General features: G+C 37.8%; 1 protein-coding gene across 1 annotated transcript; it reads right to left on the bottom strand.

Annotated features, from left to right (window-relative positions):
• Positions 1 to 788: 788 nt before the first annotated feature.
• LOC103472852 (voltage-dependent calcium channel gamma-4 subunit-like) lies at positions 789 to 14,845 on the bottom strand. Its single transcript, XM_008422704.3, has 5 exons — positions 14,066 to 14,845; positions 10,851 to 11,105; positions 8,362 to 8,445; positions 6,400 to 6,540; positions 789 to 6,191 (listed from the first exon to the last, which is right to left on the bottom strand). The coding sequence occupies exons 1-5, from the start codon at positions 14,094 to 14,096 to the stop codon at positions 5,344 to 5,346; spliced, it is 1,359 nt and encodes a 452-aa protein (XP_008420926.1). The 5' UTR covers positions 14,097 to 14,845; the 3' UTR covers positions 789 to 5,343.
• Positions 14,846 to 18,121: the final 3,276 nt, after the last annotated feature.

Genomic DNA, 18,121 nt, shown 5'->3' on the forward strand with positions numbered 1-18,121 from the left:
TCTACAGTCATTGGTGACTGATGGTTGAGTCATGACATGTCACCACCAATGGTTCAAAACTTACCAGTTCTTGGCAGATTGAATCACCTGTCACTGATCTGCATGTGAACCAAATCACATCCAAATCGAACCATTCATTCTGGGTGCTTTTCTCCAATTAGTTTGATAAAAGCACTGAAATAACTGTTTAATTGAAGAAGTTTGTTGAAATGATCTGAAGAAGTGCACCTTCTCACACTATATTAGAATTTGCAAATGCAAAATTAATCAACATAAAGTTGGCAATGATTTTAGTTTTATTGTATTATTACACAGTACTGTATACAACAAACGCTCCATGAAAGAGTAGACGTAATCAGATCCTCAGTGCCAAATATTGTTATTTGTGTTAGTCAGATGCAAGTTAGAAAAATGAAAGTGTGTTGAATCAGTGCTTAGCTGTTGCATACTGGGGGGTTGAGTAATGGGAGTTTAATAAAACAAAACCAAACACAGTTGTGCTTGTTCCTGCTGCACAAAGCAGAAAGATGATAATGGAAATCAGCCAATTAAACCTTTAACATCAAATCTATTGTTTAACATATTCAGCCAATCACACACCTGTGTCCAGTGTTCATGTATGTCTTGACCTGGGCTCTCACAGATAAACAGAGGGGTTACCGTCTTAACATTGTTCTTAAATTATATAATTTCAGTTGTTTCCATGCTTTTCTGTGTTTATTTTTCAACCTGGACAGCTGAACATTACTAGAACCATTTATTGTAAATAATCCACCGGACATAAGAAATTATACATAGAGATCTTTATTGAATATATCTATATATTTATATTTTGTATATACTTGTATTTTGTCGTCTTTTCCAGAGAGAATCTGTATATTGTATTGCTTCCTTTTATCATTAGTGTTCCTTTCTTGAATCCATCTCAGTTTTCTCTCTGAAGAGCTTCAAGTTGGGCTTGTGTCAGTAGCCAAAGTGCTGGAAAAGGAACTTGGTTTTCACATTGGCCTCAGAATGGCTTTAACATTGGTACAAAACCATGAAATAAAATAAAACAATGTCTAGCAGACAAAGTTATTACAAACACGTCACAAAACATATGTAAGCTTAGGACACATGTCAGTAGGCACGGGGTGGCTACCAGGTATCAAGGAATACCAAAGTTTAAAATGTTAGCTTCAAAACATTGTCATTACTCTCTATAATTTGAAATGTGCCAGAGAAAGTGCTAGAATGACAAGCAATTTCTCTTGTGTGCAGCAAAAAGCAATACCTGTTGCTGCCAATCAGCTGCTGCTGGGTGTTTTCTTGGTTGAAAGAAGACAACCATATTTTTCCTTTCTGACAACAGAGGAAAGAAGAAAACTATAGGAGCACCACACATGGTATTATTGTGGCAGGAACAGTAATAACTGGTGCTTATCTGCTTTACATACAAGATATTGGATCATGTTATACAAATGTATTTAAACATTTTTTTTTTTACAAATGCCACAGTACCAAGAAACAGTGATAAATTTACCAGCCCATGCCTACATCTCAGTATTTACACACATTTGTGCCTTAGCAATAACAGATGTAGCTTGTTGTACTTAATGTTTACTGTGTGAACACATTTAGCATCACCAACACAGACTACAGGCAGCTCACTTTGCCAGCACTAAGGTTTCCAAATATCTGTCGCAGGGACCACTGTCACCTTTTTAGTCCCAAGATAAAAGAGTTGGAACTCTGAAAGAATATGACATTAAGAATATTGATCCATACCACCAGCAAAATAAATATATTAATATAAACTCTATCACCTACAGGTATACACTAGTTAGAACAATAAAAAACACAGATTTTAGGCTACGTTGGTTATGTTTCAAAAGTAAAACATCTATGCATTTCCTACGAGGAAATGATGACAATAAAGTGGAAGAAAGACAGAAAAGATTAAAAAAAAGATACAATAGACATTTAACAGGAATAAGTGAAGACAAATAATAAATAGAGAACAAAACCAATCCTAATATTTGATAAAAAATAATCCAATACATTTTTAAAAAGTCAAACCCATAGCATAAAACATAGAAGTAAAGCAAAGTGTTATACTTTCAGTAAAATAATATTAGGTATTAAAAAAGCATAATAGTTTTGAAAAAAAGTGCACTAAAATTTGTCCATTTATTATCATGGATTTATTAGAACAATAGATCGTTTGAAGAAAAAAATAAGTAAACACTTTTCTAAAACAACATATAGATGTGCTCTTGAGCATGGCACGTGACCCCGAGTTGACCCAGGTTAGCTGTTAACCAGTCAGCCACAGAGGCTGAACTGGGCAGTGCCCAGTCCGAGCGCGTTAGGTCGTAGCAGAGCATTGCAGATGTGGAGCATAAATGCTCATTTACCTCTCCCAGCATAAACAAATGCAAAGACAACAATAAAGATATTTAATAAAAACAGAATATGTAGACTCACTAACCGTCCTCTTTTTATGCACCAGTTTTGATGTGACACTACAACTTTTGATTCCAACAGCAGGAGAAAAGAAATGAAGATGATTGTGAAAATAAAATAAAAACAATGTCATCTAAATGTATAAATACCCTGCAACAACCAGCATGATCATAAAAACACCAAGAACATGATGGCAACACTCAGAGTTACAATCTCCTGTAACCCAGAGATGGTCGTCACTCCTCATGTCCACTAATGATGTCAAAACTCAAAGTTTACCATTTACAGACTTTGTGTGTTTTTGTATATGTGGATTTTTTTTCTACTATTTTATAATACATTTATTGTTCTATTTTGTTAAACAGTATATAGTTATAGCTATAGAAAGACAGAGGGGAGAGGAATTGGAGCAGAGGCTCTTTTTCTCTTCCTTTTTCATAGCAAGAGTTGGGCTAATGTGTTCAGTTCAAACTGCATTCAGATTTCTGTACATCAGTCTGGAACTTACATCAATCTAAGAGTCTAATGCTGAATGTCTGGGAAATCAAATCAGAAATGTATTTTTCAGATTTTAACTATTTAGTATACCATCTTAAAAATACCCTGTAGGATGTGCTTCACCTGAAATTTGACTAACTTCTTGCAATTCTCCTATTTAGTGATGTGCTAGATACTATTGTTACACAGATTGTTTGAATAAGTCAATATTTTGTACAGAGCAACAGATGACTGTAATTTTTAACCTTTGACTCTAAATAAAATTTCACCCCCTGAGTGTAAATTGATCCCAACCCCAGCCTGTTGCTTGCTTTTTCAGCCCTTAGCAAGAACATTCAACAGATGCTGCCTTTGAGCCTCCAGTATCTAATTATTGTCATAAGCAGTCATAAAATGCCCTAAAACATTTAAACCAATTAAATATCATATATGTGCACAACATTCTCTCTATGAGAATAAAACTTCCTTTGACTCTGAGGCTTCCTGATGACACACCGTGACCATAATTTATGAGCAGAGTCAAAAGTGCAGCTGCTCACTCGTGATTTGCAATTAATTTTCGTTGCACTTATAGCTGCAATTATGATCATTCCCTAACTGAGAAACTTCAGCTGATCGTTTCAAAAAATATACTTTTCCACAGCTGATACCTGCCCTAACTTTACCTATACAATATCTTGGATATCCTGATGTTTCACAAGAAAAGAGGAAATACTTGACAGACACTGAAAAACTAGTAATCTAAGTTCAGTCTCAGTTTGGGCATACATGCACTTTTAACAGTCTCTTGTTTAAACAATAAATAAATGAATATTAGGTTATGTTGTTTGTTTATAAGGTCAGGAGTCCTCATACCTCTTGAACTAGTTTTGCATTTTGTCACATCCAGTCACAAACTGTATTGCATTTTACTCAGATTTGGAGAAATTAATAAATACACGGTTATGCATAATGGTAAAATTAAAATGATTTAACTCCGGTTTTCAAAGACAAATCTTAAAAGTATGGCTTGATTTGGTATTGAAAATAATTTAAAAGCATCATCCTGATACCATAATATTTATGTGGGCAGTGATGATGTGACATATTGATTTGTAGCTATAGTGTTTTGGATTTAAGTCATTTTTGGTCTCACCTAAGCACAACCTTCCTTCAAATTTGCCATAAACATGTCCTATGAAAGATTTGATTTTTCTTGCACCTTTTCAATAAAGGTCGACTTTGTGTTATTCCAGAGTTACCATGGGTCATGGCTGCTTTTTCCGTGTCGTGACAACTTTGTAGTTGTTCTGTTTCTATTTCAGATGATGGACTGAAAAGGGAACTGAAATGTTCGACAAGATCCCTGACCTGTCTGATGGTGAGACTGGGGGTCATAATAGCAAGTTGCTCAGCAATATCTCCCTATATATGCGTGAAGCCTGCATAGAAAAGGTGCATTGACATTAAGTTTCACAAATTATTCAGTAATTAGGCGAATTCTGAAGGAAGTTAACATCACTGGATTTTTGTTTAGTACGAATAAGTTTTAGATTTTCATTGGCGTAACATTCTTTAAAAGCCATATTGGGGAATTCCCCCACAGATGCATAATTTGGCTTCACTTCACAATTCCAATAAAATACATTAAAGTTTGTGACTATAAACAAAGAAATTGAGTAGAAATGCTTTAGCAAGGCAGACGCAGAGTCACAGAGAGTGCAGAACTATTCAAAGTGAAGCTTGAAGTCTGTCCTGGACACATTTATTTCTCTAACATGTCATTAAAAATGAATGGTCTTGTAGTGAGTCACACTGCTCCCTTGTGTGCCATTAACACTGGGTTAGATGTGAGTGAAGTGTTACTCTGTGGACCAGAGGTCAAGCAGCTACTTAGGATCTAGAATTGGTCCCTGAAAAGCTCTAAACGTGGCAATAATTTGTGACATTCTGTTCCTTTGAACAGACATGTGACAAAACTATGGCTTGTATCATCTTGGCATGTCTTATTATTGGTCATCTTTGAGTGTTTCTGGACTCTTACGGACATTATAAAAGCCAGATGGGACATTACATGAGTAAACTCTACAGATTCATACCAGGGCAATTAAAGGTATAAACTGTTCTCTTCTGTCTCTGGGGTTATTTTATCAGATTTGCACAACTGGTTTAGTAAAAGAGAAAACAAAAGTAAAAAACACTGACTTGAATGTTTCGATGGTTTTAAGGCAGGCAGTTGTCATCAATGTCCACAGAGTATTAGGTTTTTTATGACTGTTTATGATATTCTATCTATGGCAGCTAGATACTCCCAGACTCAAGGACAACAACCCTTACTGTTGAAATGTTGCCCACCCATTTTAAGCCCTAACTTTTTATACTTTTTGAGGCTCTTCCAGCCCTTCTCTCTGAGGTTCCACTTTAAACAGGTGTTGTTTTCCTGTTAAGTGTGTCGGAGTTGCTATCCCTGTCCCTTTTGGCTGTCAGCCGGTCCAGGGTTCCAACGTTGCCCCTGTCTCGCTCCATTGTGGCTGTTGAGATTGGGGCTGCCTGGGCCGGGGCAGCAGCTGCGGTGGAGGTATTCAGTGGCGCAGCGTTAGCAGCAGCTGCTGCAGCTGCCAAGTTGGACTTGGAGTGAGATGGGAGCGTACCACTGCTTATCACCGCCCCTCCGCCCGCGCCTCCGCTGCTGCCGCTGGAATCTTTCGGGAAGTAATTGTGAAGCTGATAAAGCGTGGCCCGGTCCACCGTGCCGTAGAGAGGTGGGGCTCCTCCTCCCAGGCTCCCCAGCTTGGAGTCCCTTGACAGGGTGTACATGGAGATGTCACCACCACCACCTCCACCACTCCCGCCACTGCTGCTGTGGTGTGGGTTGGGCAGAGTGGCAACAGAGAAGGGAGGAGCAGACGGAGGAAGAGTGAAGGTCTTGGACGCTCCAACGGGGGAGGTCTCCTGTGAACGGGGCGGGTCGGTGGAGCGGGAGCTGGAGCGGGAGCGCCGCCTGAAGCGGTAGCTGGGCAGACGCAGCATGGCATGCGTGGTGCTCTTGAAGAGGTCAGTGCGAGAGCGACAGCGCAGCTCCTTGTTCTTCTCAATGTAGATGTTGACAGCCAGGACTCCAACCATCTCAGCCAGGATGAAGGACAGACCGCCAAAGTAAAATGACCAGCCGTAAGAGTAGTGCCACTTCTTATCCTCGTCTTTCTTTGGAGAAATGTCGCTGAGAGCTGCAGAGATGTATACTATCACGCCAATGATGTTGCTAAGCCCTAGAGAGATAGACAAAAAATTGATGTGCTCCTGTCGCACAAATCGTGCTCAGCTTTATGGGACTCTGCAAGTTGACACACTGCACAACTTTTTCAGTTGGAAAAAGGCAGGCGTAGTAAGAATGTCAATATGGATTTTGTTGTAAATGTATTGATCTCACTAATGTCTCACAGTAGAAAAACACCTGCAGTAAAGCTCCAGTCTTACCTGCTGCTACAAAAAGAATTCCTCCTCCGAGAATAATGTTCCTTTTGCTCTTGTAGAAGCCGCTGGAAGCAACACACACTCCGCCCAACAGGAGCAATATGGCACTGAGGATTGGAAAGATACTGGAAGCTCTAACCACACCTGCAGACGGCAATGGACACATTATTGTTTCAGACAGTTTTTGACAGGATCCACTACTGATGGTACTTTTTCTCCCAAAAGATCAGCACTACATTTTTTTAAATCATAAAACATAATTCTGCTGTTGTGGAAAAGCTCTCCCTTTGAAACTTAAAACATTAACAGAGTTTTTCCTTTACTGTCGACCAAATAACCAAAAAACTCAAAATCCAGCTCTCAGTCTCTGGAAACTGAGCATTACATTATCTCATCCTTTAAAATGTTAATTATCAGGAGACATTAGAGAGGATTAAAATGCTAAATTGTTCCATTTCAGATATAATCCTGATATGCAGCAGAATTTGTCATTTTAAACTTATGTAACTTGAGATGAAATTGTAAATGGACTTAACTTGCATCCTCTAGCATACATCTGACATATCTTCTTTAAAATTAACTGACAGTCACACAATGTTCACGAATGACACCCAGTTAAAGGGGAAATTAAGGTTAAGTGTCTTGACCAGGTCTAGATAAACGTAGGTGAAATAAATTTGTAGTCAAACTCACAACCTTCCATTTGCCAGACTGCTATGGTTTCATGTTGATGGCCAGTTCCTGACAGTTTAATTGATTGCATGAAAGTAAAAAATGTATTAATGTCTGAATGAAAGCATCATGTGCCTCTCTAAATGTTATCAATGAACATTTTCTGTATTCAGAGAAGATTTCTGAATGTAATTCAAAGAAGCTGTCAGAGGTCAAAGCTTCAACATTTCACACTTTTTTCTGCTAAAAGGGTAAGATGACTTGATGTTGAGTGGCCAGTGGATAAGACCACACATCGTTACCTTTTGGACCGGTAACTTAAACTCTTAGGACACGGGAAGATAACTCTCATTTTTGTTTAAACAAATGAGGGTAAAGAAAATTAAGAAAATTGTAATTCTGATTTGTTTTCATTTATTCATTTTTGTTGTTTTTCTTTATTTAAAAAAATGTAAACATAATACTGCAGCCTTAAATAAGTACGTTTGGGCCAAATGTAGCAGATGTTCAGTTCAGCATATGAAAACGTCGTTCAAGGAGCTCATCTAATTAAAATAGCAATCTACAAGCTTCCTGATGTTTACAAGAATAAAAACTACATGTTCATAAGGTTCTCTTGAATATTGCTTAAATTATAAATGTTTTACTTTTACCTTACTTTTGCTTTTTGGATTGAAAGAAGATAAAAATGTGTTTTTTCATTACATACTTAAGTAAATCAAAATAACTATGCAACAATGTGACAGGTGCTCTGGACATAATAGTTTATTCAGTTTAGTAAACTAAAACACACCAGCCTCCCAGCTGCCTTCCCAGAAATATCAACTTTCACATAACATAAATGCAATACATACCTCGCAAAGTAAAAGGTTAATGGTGGTGTAAAATGGATCTGCACTTACAATAGAGAAATGGATGTTGAAACACAATAAATCCTGGCTAAAAATAATCTATCAGTGAAGACCGTTCTTTCAATCCATCTGTGAAAACCACAGCCTTGCGTACACCCCCAGACTCAAAGCCCCATGCACCTGTGCATCCATAAACCCTGCAGACACACACACACACACACGCACACACACCTTCAGCAACACTTTGCTTGAATTTGACATCCGTGCATCGGTGTCCGCCCCCCACCCCCATTCTGGTCCTTTTTGTGTCGTTGCGCAATTGAAACATTTATGTGTGTGTGCTGTTCGCTGTGCTGTGTGTGGGTACGCCACTGAACTGTTATTTATGTCTCGATGCATTTTTTTGTGTGAATTTATGATGCATTTTGTAAGCGTTACTCACGAAGCAGATACTCTGCAGCATCTTGGTCATAGTCTGCGTCGTCGGGAAAATGATTGATCTGGGAACACACACCTCTCTTCAAGCCTGAACACAACACAGAGGGGAGGATGAGGAAGAGACAATGATGAAGGATATGGAAGTACACTTTGTACAAAGCTGTATTTTTGAGGATTCTTTTTATTCTAAAATATCTACTCATGAATGCCTGCAATCAATCCAAGAGTTGCAAGAATATGCAACTATGAGCCTTATAGTTGCATATTTAAGCAAGCAGAAGTGAGATCTTTGTTTTTGTGGGAGAACAGCTATATGAGCACAATTACTGGACAATCAACAGTATGGACAATTATTACGCAAGTGGAAGAAAAGGGGAAATATTTTTATCTCACTTGTTGATTTGAATATTTTTAAAAGGAAAACAATGAACAAACAACTCAAAATTAACAAATAAACTTTTCTGACATAAAGATAAAACCAGTCAATAATATAACTATCCATATTTTCAACAACAGAAGGGTTAAATTTATAGTCTGTCAGTTTCTTTGCTTCTAATGTTTAAGGAGGGACCACAATGATTAACGCCAGGTGAGAAGGAAACAATATCATTTTTCTTTCATCTTTGAAGTCTTTTTCTGAGAAGCCACCCAGTTTATTCAATGCAGCATTGTTCTGCCTAATCAGAGTTGTCTATTTATAAGATTCTGATTATTTTGAGTCCACCTTCTGCCCAAAATCTTCCAACTACTTCCTCTTCAGTTATAACACTTTCATCCATCTGGCCTGTCAAGAGTCACTCCATTCTCATTTGAAAAATGTTTCTTTGGAAATTTCCTGACCAGTCTTCAATTATTTCAGCATACAGTTTAGTCAGTGGTGGTTGAGTTTCAGCCCTCCATTCTAAGCCTCTGTCTCTGACTGCTGAACACATCGTACATCTGGGTACTTCAGGTAGATTGCAGTTATGACTGCACTTTAGGGTTTCTGGTATCTTCACTTTTTATCCGTCTCAAGTTCATTGGCAGTTCATTTTGTGTCTTTTTTTCTGACCACATTTCTTTGAGTGCTTTTGACTCTTTGAAACAATGTTTAATGGTTCTGTACTCACACACAATATTTTCGTTATTATGAGATTATTAGTCCCTCTGAAGGACATTTTTACAATTTTCAGAACCAGTTAAATCCTACTTGGTCCACTTTACCCGAGGAATATATCTTGCTTAGTACCGTAATTAGGGAAATTTTGACATATGACGTTGATCATAGGCCACACCAACCTAATTACACAAACAGACATCACCTAATTGCTTAAATCCATTTGCATCCAAATGGGTGCAATTTTGTACAGGTTGGAGTCAAAATCTTGCATAAAAATCATCAAAGTCAAAATATGAATTTACCTAACATTGTAGTTAAAGAGTCAAAAACATCCCATGTTTCCAAAGGCTAAGGCTTCAGCAGCACCTATAAAAAAATCTACCAAGAAACAAAAACATTTTGACACTACAACAGCATATTTTTAGAAGAGATCACAGATTACAGACACAATTTACTTTAAAAATGTTGACTAAAATATCAAATAAATCCAAAAGGGAATCCAATTTTTGAGGGCAATGTAAACAGGTGACTGTTTTGTCAAATCTGGCAAGACAAGCACTGAATGAAAATTTTAATTATTATTACTTGTATTGGCAGGTTATTACTCAATAGATGCAGAAGCAGAAATAACTTAGTTCCATGCAAAGCAGTTTGCTTCTTCAGCACCATGGACAGCGTGAGGAAGGTGTACAATGTTAAAACAGAGGATGCATAGCAATAGTTCCTAATTTATGCAAATGTCCCTGTATCGTTCGCTCTTTGTTCTGCTAAACACATTAGAGGGATTTTGTTTCTGGCTGTGAGCTTTTGCAGTATTTTCTCAAAATTACTATGTTTTTTGGGTCCAAAGCCCACAGAGTGAGCAAAGAACATGAAGGCATGGACATTAATTAGCAATCTAAAGTCTTTCATATGTTATGTCAAGAAACAGATCCCCTGAAAATATTTAGAGAATTTAAGGATTTTTCAAAATTTTTTGAAATTTCCTAAAACATTAAGAAACAAAACAAGAAACAAAAACATTTTAGCAGCACTTTGATGTCAAAAAGCATGGAGACTGCGACTTTAAGGCCTGAGTGCTTCTGTAAGCAAGATCTAATTTGGTGCTATGAAACATGTGGTAATACTAAATAGTCAATGCTTGGTGGGTTTTCTCCAGCCATGAAAAGTGGCAGCAACAAAATGACCATGATTTGATGAATCCTTTACCATGACCACACGGGTGCTGTTTGTAGTATGTCTGTGATTGTACACCTATTTATGTCATGTCTGATTACTCTGATGAGCACACTCATCTCAAAAAGTCCCTCATTCTTCCCACTCAGCTGCTAAATACATAAAAATACATACTTATCACACCAGACAGTTATTTTACACGCTGAAACCAGCTGTACCTTCAAGGCAGCAAATCCTCCAGAGGCCAGAGTGGGTGAGAGCCCCGGGGTCTTTCTTGTCCTTGTTGCTGGAGGAATCCTCCTGGGAAGAGTTGGCTGTGCTGTTGCAGATGAATGCGCGGGCATACAGCCAGTAATCTGTGCCGATGGCCACCGTCATGAGAGCAAATGCCGCAAAGGCCCCCATAGTGGTCAACAGCACCTGGATGCCTCGTTCCCACCAAACCATCGCAGGGCGTGGAAGGAAACTGACGTCTAATACAAAAAAGGGAAAAGCATCAGAAGGTATTTTTTCATTTTTCAGTTTGATACCCAAAAATGCAATAAACAGAGATGACTACTTATATTGATTTACATTCAGCTATTTTTCTCTCACCCACCTTTAGCTAAAAACTCAGTGCTGAATGTTAATAAAAACCACCTGCTGATAAAACGTCAAGTGGGAGAAAATAAGTTGTTTAGAAAAGCATCAGGTAACTATTGACCTTTACTTAGAACCAGAAGAGGCTCGTCTCTCTTGCAAATATATTTAACAACCCACTCCATTGTCTATCCTGATCTTTTTTCTTATGACGCTTTAGATTCAATGTTGTCATTAATTTATTCAGCATTGCAATTTAAGTAAATGAGTTTGACACTGTTTTAATTATCCTTGTGGAAAATATATCAAGTTTTGTGTAATGAGCAAACTTGAAGCGATCAAAAGCTTCTATTTTATTTTTTTCTCTAGAAAGGATGGGAAACCTTAAAAAGCCTTAAACAATAGCCATTAGCTTTCAGTTGTTTGCCTCTATTTGTAAATTAAACTGTTAGCTTTTGATGCATAAACAGATCTACTGTCCCTGATGGGCCCACTGTGGGGGACTGGTGGGACCTGCTGATGGCGTTGACTCCTTCGCTACATTCTGTGTAAGCACACTCGAGTAGTTTTTAATCAAAACACAGCATATACAGCCCAAAGCTGTGAAGAAACGTTGGCAGGTGCAGCCAGCTGGAAACAAAATGTCCACATCGCTTGAGCAAGATGTGAAAATTGCAATTGTGGATGCAGGACAGTTACAAATGTTGGTAGTTGTTTGTAATTTATTACATGGAGTGTTGGAAGAAAATGTTCTAATAGATATATTAAGTGTGTAGATTAGTAATTATGTCCTGGCTGGAACCTTTAAATGAAAAACTTATATTTTCAAGAATCCTGTTTACCAGTTAAGTTATGGTTATGATGAGCGAAGCACCAGTCAATCAGTCATTGATCAACATTGGTCCATTATACAGTAACTGATTCTGCCCAGAGCCTGGCAGGTCGAATACTGAAAATTCAGATTTTTTGTCCTGTTCATTAAAGGCAACAAAGCTGAAAAATATACCAAGGTATTTTTGTGTAAAATAATAAAACTCACAATGTTCTCTGATGCACTTTGTTTTAAGTATCAAGTACAGACATACTGTAATTACCATATCATGGTTCATATTTATGGCATAATTATTTTAAACTGAGCTGAAATAAAATCCAAAACAGTTAAAAATGCATTTAGTTTTTATTTTTCCTTTAATGTTTTTAAAAGGTTTTATATGTTCAACAATTCATTTGAAGATGTTTTGTTAAATGAGTGAAGGTCTTGTAAAAGCACCTAATATTTAAAAACGAGTTTCTCCACAGAGACTGATTTTATGATCTTTTCCTTTCAACAAAAAAATGTGTCGAACAAACATAAACTTATTTAAAATCTCTTGGAAATTTTGTTTGGAATTATAGCTGGAATATCAAAGGAAAACAAAATCCAATAACAAATCAGTCAAAAATTATGATAAATGAGAGAGAAAAAGGGAAAAGTACAGTATGAACAAAGTACAGTATTCTTTACTTTAGAAGTCAACAGACATAGGAAGAGGAAAGGAAAACATAGATGTATTCATCATTCTAACTATTGTGCAGGAAGTAAAAACTGAAACTCAAAAGCTGTTTCACCTCCTATACACATTATCTTCCATTCAATTATTCATTCATCCTTATAAAAAAAAAATAATAATTTCTGTCTCAGATTTAAGTTTTCAAAAACGTAGAATAAAATGCAGAAAATAATAAAAAAATTATATCTATAACTGTGACAGACGACTTAAGATACATTAAGAACAAGATAATATTTCTGAGCCCTGGGGTTTGTTACTGCAGCAACATGAAGTGAGAACTAAGGTGAAGAAGCTCAATCAAGTTCATTAGAAGTTGTTTGTTCATCTAAACACTTAACATTTTCATCTTACAAACAATACAAGGTACCCTTGTATTGTTTGTATTTTAAAAGTCCATCCATCCAATAAATAACTTCTGTATAATTGAAACTTGTCTTGTTGTTTTTCTTTCTCTGCTCAACCTGCTGCCATGTTGGCCCCGACAAGTCAATGTGGCAGCAACAGGCTTCCCATACGTCTGCTCACATTTAAACTGGTTATTTAAAACCTCTTTAAAACTGATGACATTACATCTCACCTAACTAAACAGTAACTGTTTTGAAATGCAGGTTTCTTAAATTGTGGATGCATGTTCTAATTGGTCTAATTCAAATAAGCAGGAGTAAAAACAGACAATCAAAGGATCAAATCAAAACAAAAAAATGTAAATACATATTTTTTAAGGTGTTAGATATTGCATGATGCTGTAATGAAACACTTGTTTTCATGTGGAAAAATGAAATGTCTACAATTAACTGTGTGCAACAAGAGATCACAGCAGAGCTATGGATTCTTCCTGGCTGCACTTGATTCTGATTGGGTCAAATTAGAAGCAATTTAGGGGATTTAACCAACCAAAGCTGCGGCAGGTTGAGAACATGCATCTAAAGACAACTCAAATAAAAATTCAACTAAAAGAACTATCACTTATGTAACTGTAATTGCTCTCTGTGTTAAACTGTATTACCTAACCAAGATCCGTCACTTGATCCATTTCTGACCCAAACATGACCAAAACCTCAGCTTTCTGTACCAGATCACAGCTATCATATGTACCAAAGCTGAAACCAGACCTCTGGACACATCTGCACCTTAAGGTGAGAGCCGGTGTGAATGTGGATATGCGGGTCGTTTCCTGAATGGCAGTAAGTCATGTGCGTCTATTTATCTGTTTAAATTCAGATGCATGAGTCATATGTGTACCTACACAAATCCAGATGTATGTAGGTTGTATGCAAAAGCACATGCGTATGCAAGTGTATTACCTGGGGGCATGCTTCTTCCTTTCGTCTCCATCTCCTGTCCCCCCTGCTGCTGCTGTTGCTGCTGCTGTTCTTCTTCTTCGTCAGTGAAGAGAGCTTCGTAACCCCGGTCCGAACCGCCTCCATCCACCGTTTATCCTTTGCTTTCTCTCCCCTTTCTCCTTCTCTCTTTTCACTGCCACTTCCTCGAATTTGAGCCCTTCCTACTTCTTTTGCGATCTCTTTTCTTTTTAGTTTTCTCTGTTTTTCTTCTTTTTTTTTCTTTTTTATTTTGGGCACTCCTTCGCTTGTTCTTAGCAAGTGGTGGGTGCTTCACTCGCTGTCCGCTCCTCTTATTGAATTGCCATGGCAGTCATCTTCTGCAACTGAGAGAGGCAAGAAGGAGGTGGCGTTGGGAAGGTGGAGTGAGGAGGGAGCAAATGAGAGAGACTGCCAGAAAAGACAAAAGAGAGAGAGAGAGAGAGATGAACAGAACCAAAGGACGGGGAATATAAAGTGAAGAAAGCAAACACTGAAAGAAAGAAGATGAGATGAGGTGGGCGGTGAATTCGATTAACAGATGAGAAATGAGTATGAAAACCAGGGGATGCTTCTGTGCAAAAGCATTCCCTGTGAATACAAGCCTTTCTCAGTCTAAAATGATTTCTTTGTCAGTTAAAAAAACAGCAAATATCCAAAACCTGTAACCTGTAGCGAACAGCAAAATCAAGCCACCTTGTAAATAAGAGAAGCTGGTTTGCCTCCACAAAGAGAGAGAAGGAGAGAGAGAAAGCAAAAAAAAGAACAAGCGATGCAAGAGAGCGTGCTCTAGTCCATTGCCATGGCAACAGTGAATTCCAAAGTCTATGGTGAAGCTGGCATGTGTGCATGTGTGTGTGTGTGTGTGTGTGTAGGTGTGTGTGCGTGTGTGTGTGGGGGTGTGTGTGCGTGTGTGTGTGTGTGTGTTTGTTAGCGTGTAGTGCTGAGACGGGGGAAATAAAGCGATGGATGTAACAACTGAGAGGATTTTGTTGAGATTAAAGAAAAATTACAGTGTAAACTGTGTTCGCACACAGAGAAGCTTAGATGTTGACACTGGCTGCCCAAACACAGGGATTTCTGTCGTGGACATGTTTGATTCCTCACTGAAGATGAGGAATGAACATTCACAGGAGAGATGACAGACTTGTGAGTCATTTGTGCTGCGGTCACAGCATCTTGGCATGCCTCATCCATCCAACTTTCTTCCTGTTGGTGCGATAGCTTAATCACAAGGACTTAGCCCTGGATCGTACTTTGAACTGCACAATGTGAATTTTTCAAAGCCAAGACATCAAGTAGAGATTTGACAGCTTTCCCAAGGGCATTCCAGCAGAACAGCTGCTTTTCACCCTGAACTTCCATCCTGCATTTCAACATTTTTCCTGGAGAGAAAAACCCCGTCAGCTCTGGCGGGAGGTCAGGTTTTACTGCTTTTTTTTAGTTTTCATTTTCTTCTTACAAGCTGTTGCCAAAGCCACAGGGCATCTTAAACCCACATGAGAGGTAGCTGCACCACCGCAGCATGGGATGTTAAGTTGTTTGATGTGAATAGCAGATGTAGAGTTACTTCACAACACAAATCATTTTTTTCTGAAAGGACCAAGAAAGCAACCTTGTATGAGCTGAGTGGAAAGCAGACATTTCAAAGACAATGACGCTTCTTTGACCGTTTCACATTTTGTCACAAGCATTTTTATAGATCCAGGGTAAAATGGTGGGGCAGATGGTAGTTGGGTTCAAATTTCAGGCTGGAATTGTTTTATTCCTTAATGTGGACATTTGGGTTTAATGATAAGTTTATTCCAAACCTACCCATAGGTTGTCATTTTAACCCTTATACTTTTTCTCTGGTAAAATAGCCTCAACAGAATGTATATTTTATTAAATATGAATGTATTTGTTGAGGAAAACTGAATTCCATACTTTGCTTTAATCAAAATGTCTGATATATTTCCGTATACAGTATTTCTGTTTAAATGTTTTGTGTAATTTGCTCTTCATAATTACGTTACCAGTTGCCTTAACAAGCTAAATTAGGAAAGCCGCAGAGAACTTGTTAAAGACCCACTTAAGTAAATAAGTAGCAGTCTCGCTGGACCCAGAGCAGTTTGTATACGGCCCTTAATTTGGAACTAAAGATGCAATCATCCACTTTCTTAAGCAGGTTTGTGCTAATCGGAACAAAACATTGATGGGACCATTTTTATTTCTCTTGTGATTTAACAGTTAAAACAGACACTAAAATGCATGAATTTATAGAAAATGCCTGTGCATGATGTGGATTGTAAAACCTGGCTTAGTGCAAAGACTCCATGCAGTTTATTCCAAACGCTTTATGGAAGTTTCTCCTGTCAAATGTGCACAGAGAGCACAACTAATTATTAAGTTTAAAGTGTTGAATACTTTTCACATGTGGCTTTTTTGTTTTCATTCAGTAAAAAAAACGAGAACTTGTGGGTGGAAATTAGGTTTTTACAGCAGGTATGAAAAACAATTGTTCAAAGTGTGCAGGTGCTCAAGGACCCATAACAAAAACTTGAACTTATTATTTTTCCATGCAGGCAGCATTGCCAGAGAGGGTCAGGTTTAATTGGCTACAACTAAAACAGTCATGGAAAGTAGTTTTTTATTACCCGAGATCAACAAACCTTCCTTGAGCACAATTTGAACTTGTAGCAATATAGAAATAAAACAACAAATGTTATTGTTTATATTTTTACAAAGCGAACTTGTTGGTTCCTTAAAATCTTAAATGTAACATTTAAACTGTTTAATTTTTTTGTTATCTATGCCAAAACCAAATAAAATGTAACACTATTCTTGTTCGATTCTTAAAACTAAGATGTTTTAAGATGTGTAATGCAAGATTTATTGGAGAGCAGCTGATAGTTTGAGTGTCTCAGTTTGACAGAACCTCAGCTACATCTTGTTCTATGGACTATTTTTTAAATCCATGGTTAAGGCAAACCAAACAAGGTGATTCTGGGGAAGCCTTAGATGTTCTTTGTAATGGATAAACATAACCTGCTCACCCATAAGTTTGTCTTTCTGATTACTTCACATTACTGTGCTGGCATCTTGAATTATTTAAATCCACCGTTCTCATTGCAGCTAAGTTTGTTTTAAATAACTTGCACAAATTAGGACAGACCAGCTGCCCAAATCTGTCTCCCCCAAAATGTCTGCAACTTTCCCTCCTCAGATGAGAACAGTCTGTTCCTGCTGCTCAAATTAAAAGTGCAGCTGTGAGCTCAATGGCACAGACAGCATTAAATCAGTCGCAGGCAGAAGCGACCTCAACTTCTAAGAGGAAGTTTTGAACTTTATAATTAGTGTCAGGTGAGTTAAAATCTACCACTGATAATAATAGTGATAAAGTTGTTCAAAAGAAGCCTGGAGCAGAGATTTTTTGCAGTACTAGGAAGACATGCGAAACAAACCGATAAGTAATTTTATCAGAAAAGTATTTAAGACCACAAAGGACTGACATCTTCCATCATCAGGTCAAACTATTGTTCTGACTCAAGCTAATCTTCAGTAAAGTTGAAACCCTGGTTCAAATGGAAGTTGAAAGTGTTGTGATCTGTGTTTTCTGTGTAGTTATTTTGAGATTTTCTGTGTTTAGTCCTGTCCTCCCTGTTGATTGATCCCAGCTGTGTCTAGTTTCCTGATCACCCTTCTCGTGTATTTAAGTCCACCTGTTGTCTTTGTCTCTTGTCAGATCCTCGTCGTGTTTACCAGTCTGTTTCCTTGTGTTCATCAAATGTCGTCTGCCAGTTCCTTGTGCACCCATTGTTGGATTTCATTTCTATTTATCATTAAAACCACTGTTCATCATCACTTTACCTGGGTCTGCCTGTGTCCTCTCATCTCACCTCAAATCATGACAGTAAGGATGAAAGACTGCGAAGGACACCAAACCTGCATATGTATTTTAACATATATCAAATGGGCATTAATAAATAAGGTAAAAGGAAGTCTGGAGCCAAGCATGTTGAAATACATCACCATGGGCAAAAAAGGTGCATATTAAGAGAA

The sequence above is a fragment of the Poecilia reticulata genome, chromosome 11, assembly GCF_904066995.2.
Source record: "Poecilia reticulata chromosome 11, P_reticulata-male-v2, whole genome shotgun sequence".
NCBI lineage: Eukaryota > Metazoa > Chordata > Actinopteri > Cyprinodontiformes > Poeciliidae > Poecilia > Poecilia reticulata.

Coding starts and splice junctions, on each gene's coding strand:
- LOC103472852 (XM_008422704.3), bottom strand. CDS start 14,096: ATGGAGACGAAAGGAAGAAGCATGCCCCCAG. Junction 8,446..10,850: donor GAGGATTTGCTGCCTTGAAG/GTACAGCTGGTT, acceptor TGTTGTGTTCAG/GCTTGAAGAGAGGTGTGTGT. Junction 6,192..6,399: donor AATTCTTTTTGTAGCAGCAG/GTAAGACTGGAG, acceptor CTATCTCTCTAG/GGCTTAGCAACATCATTGGC.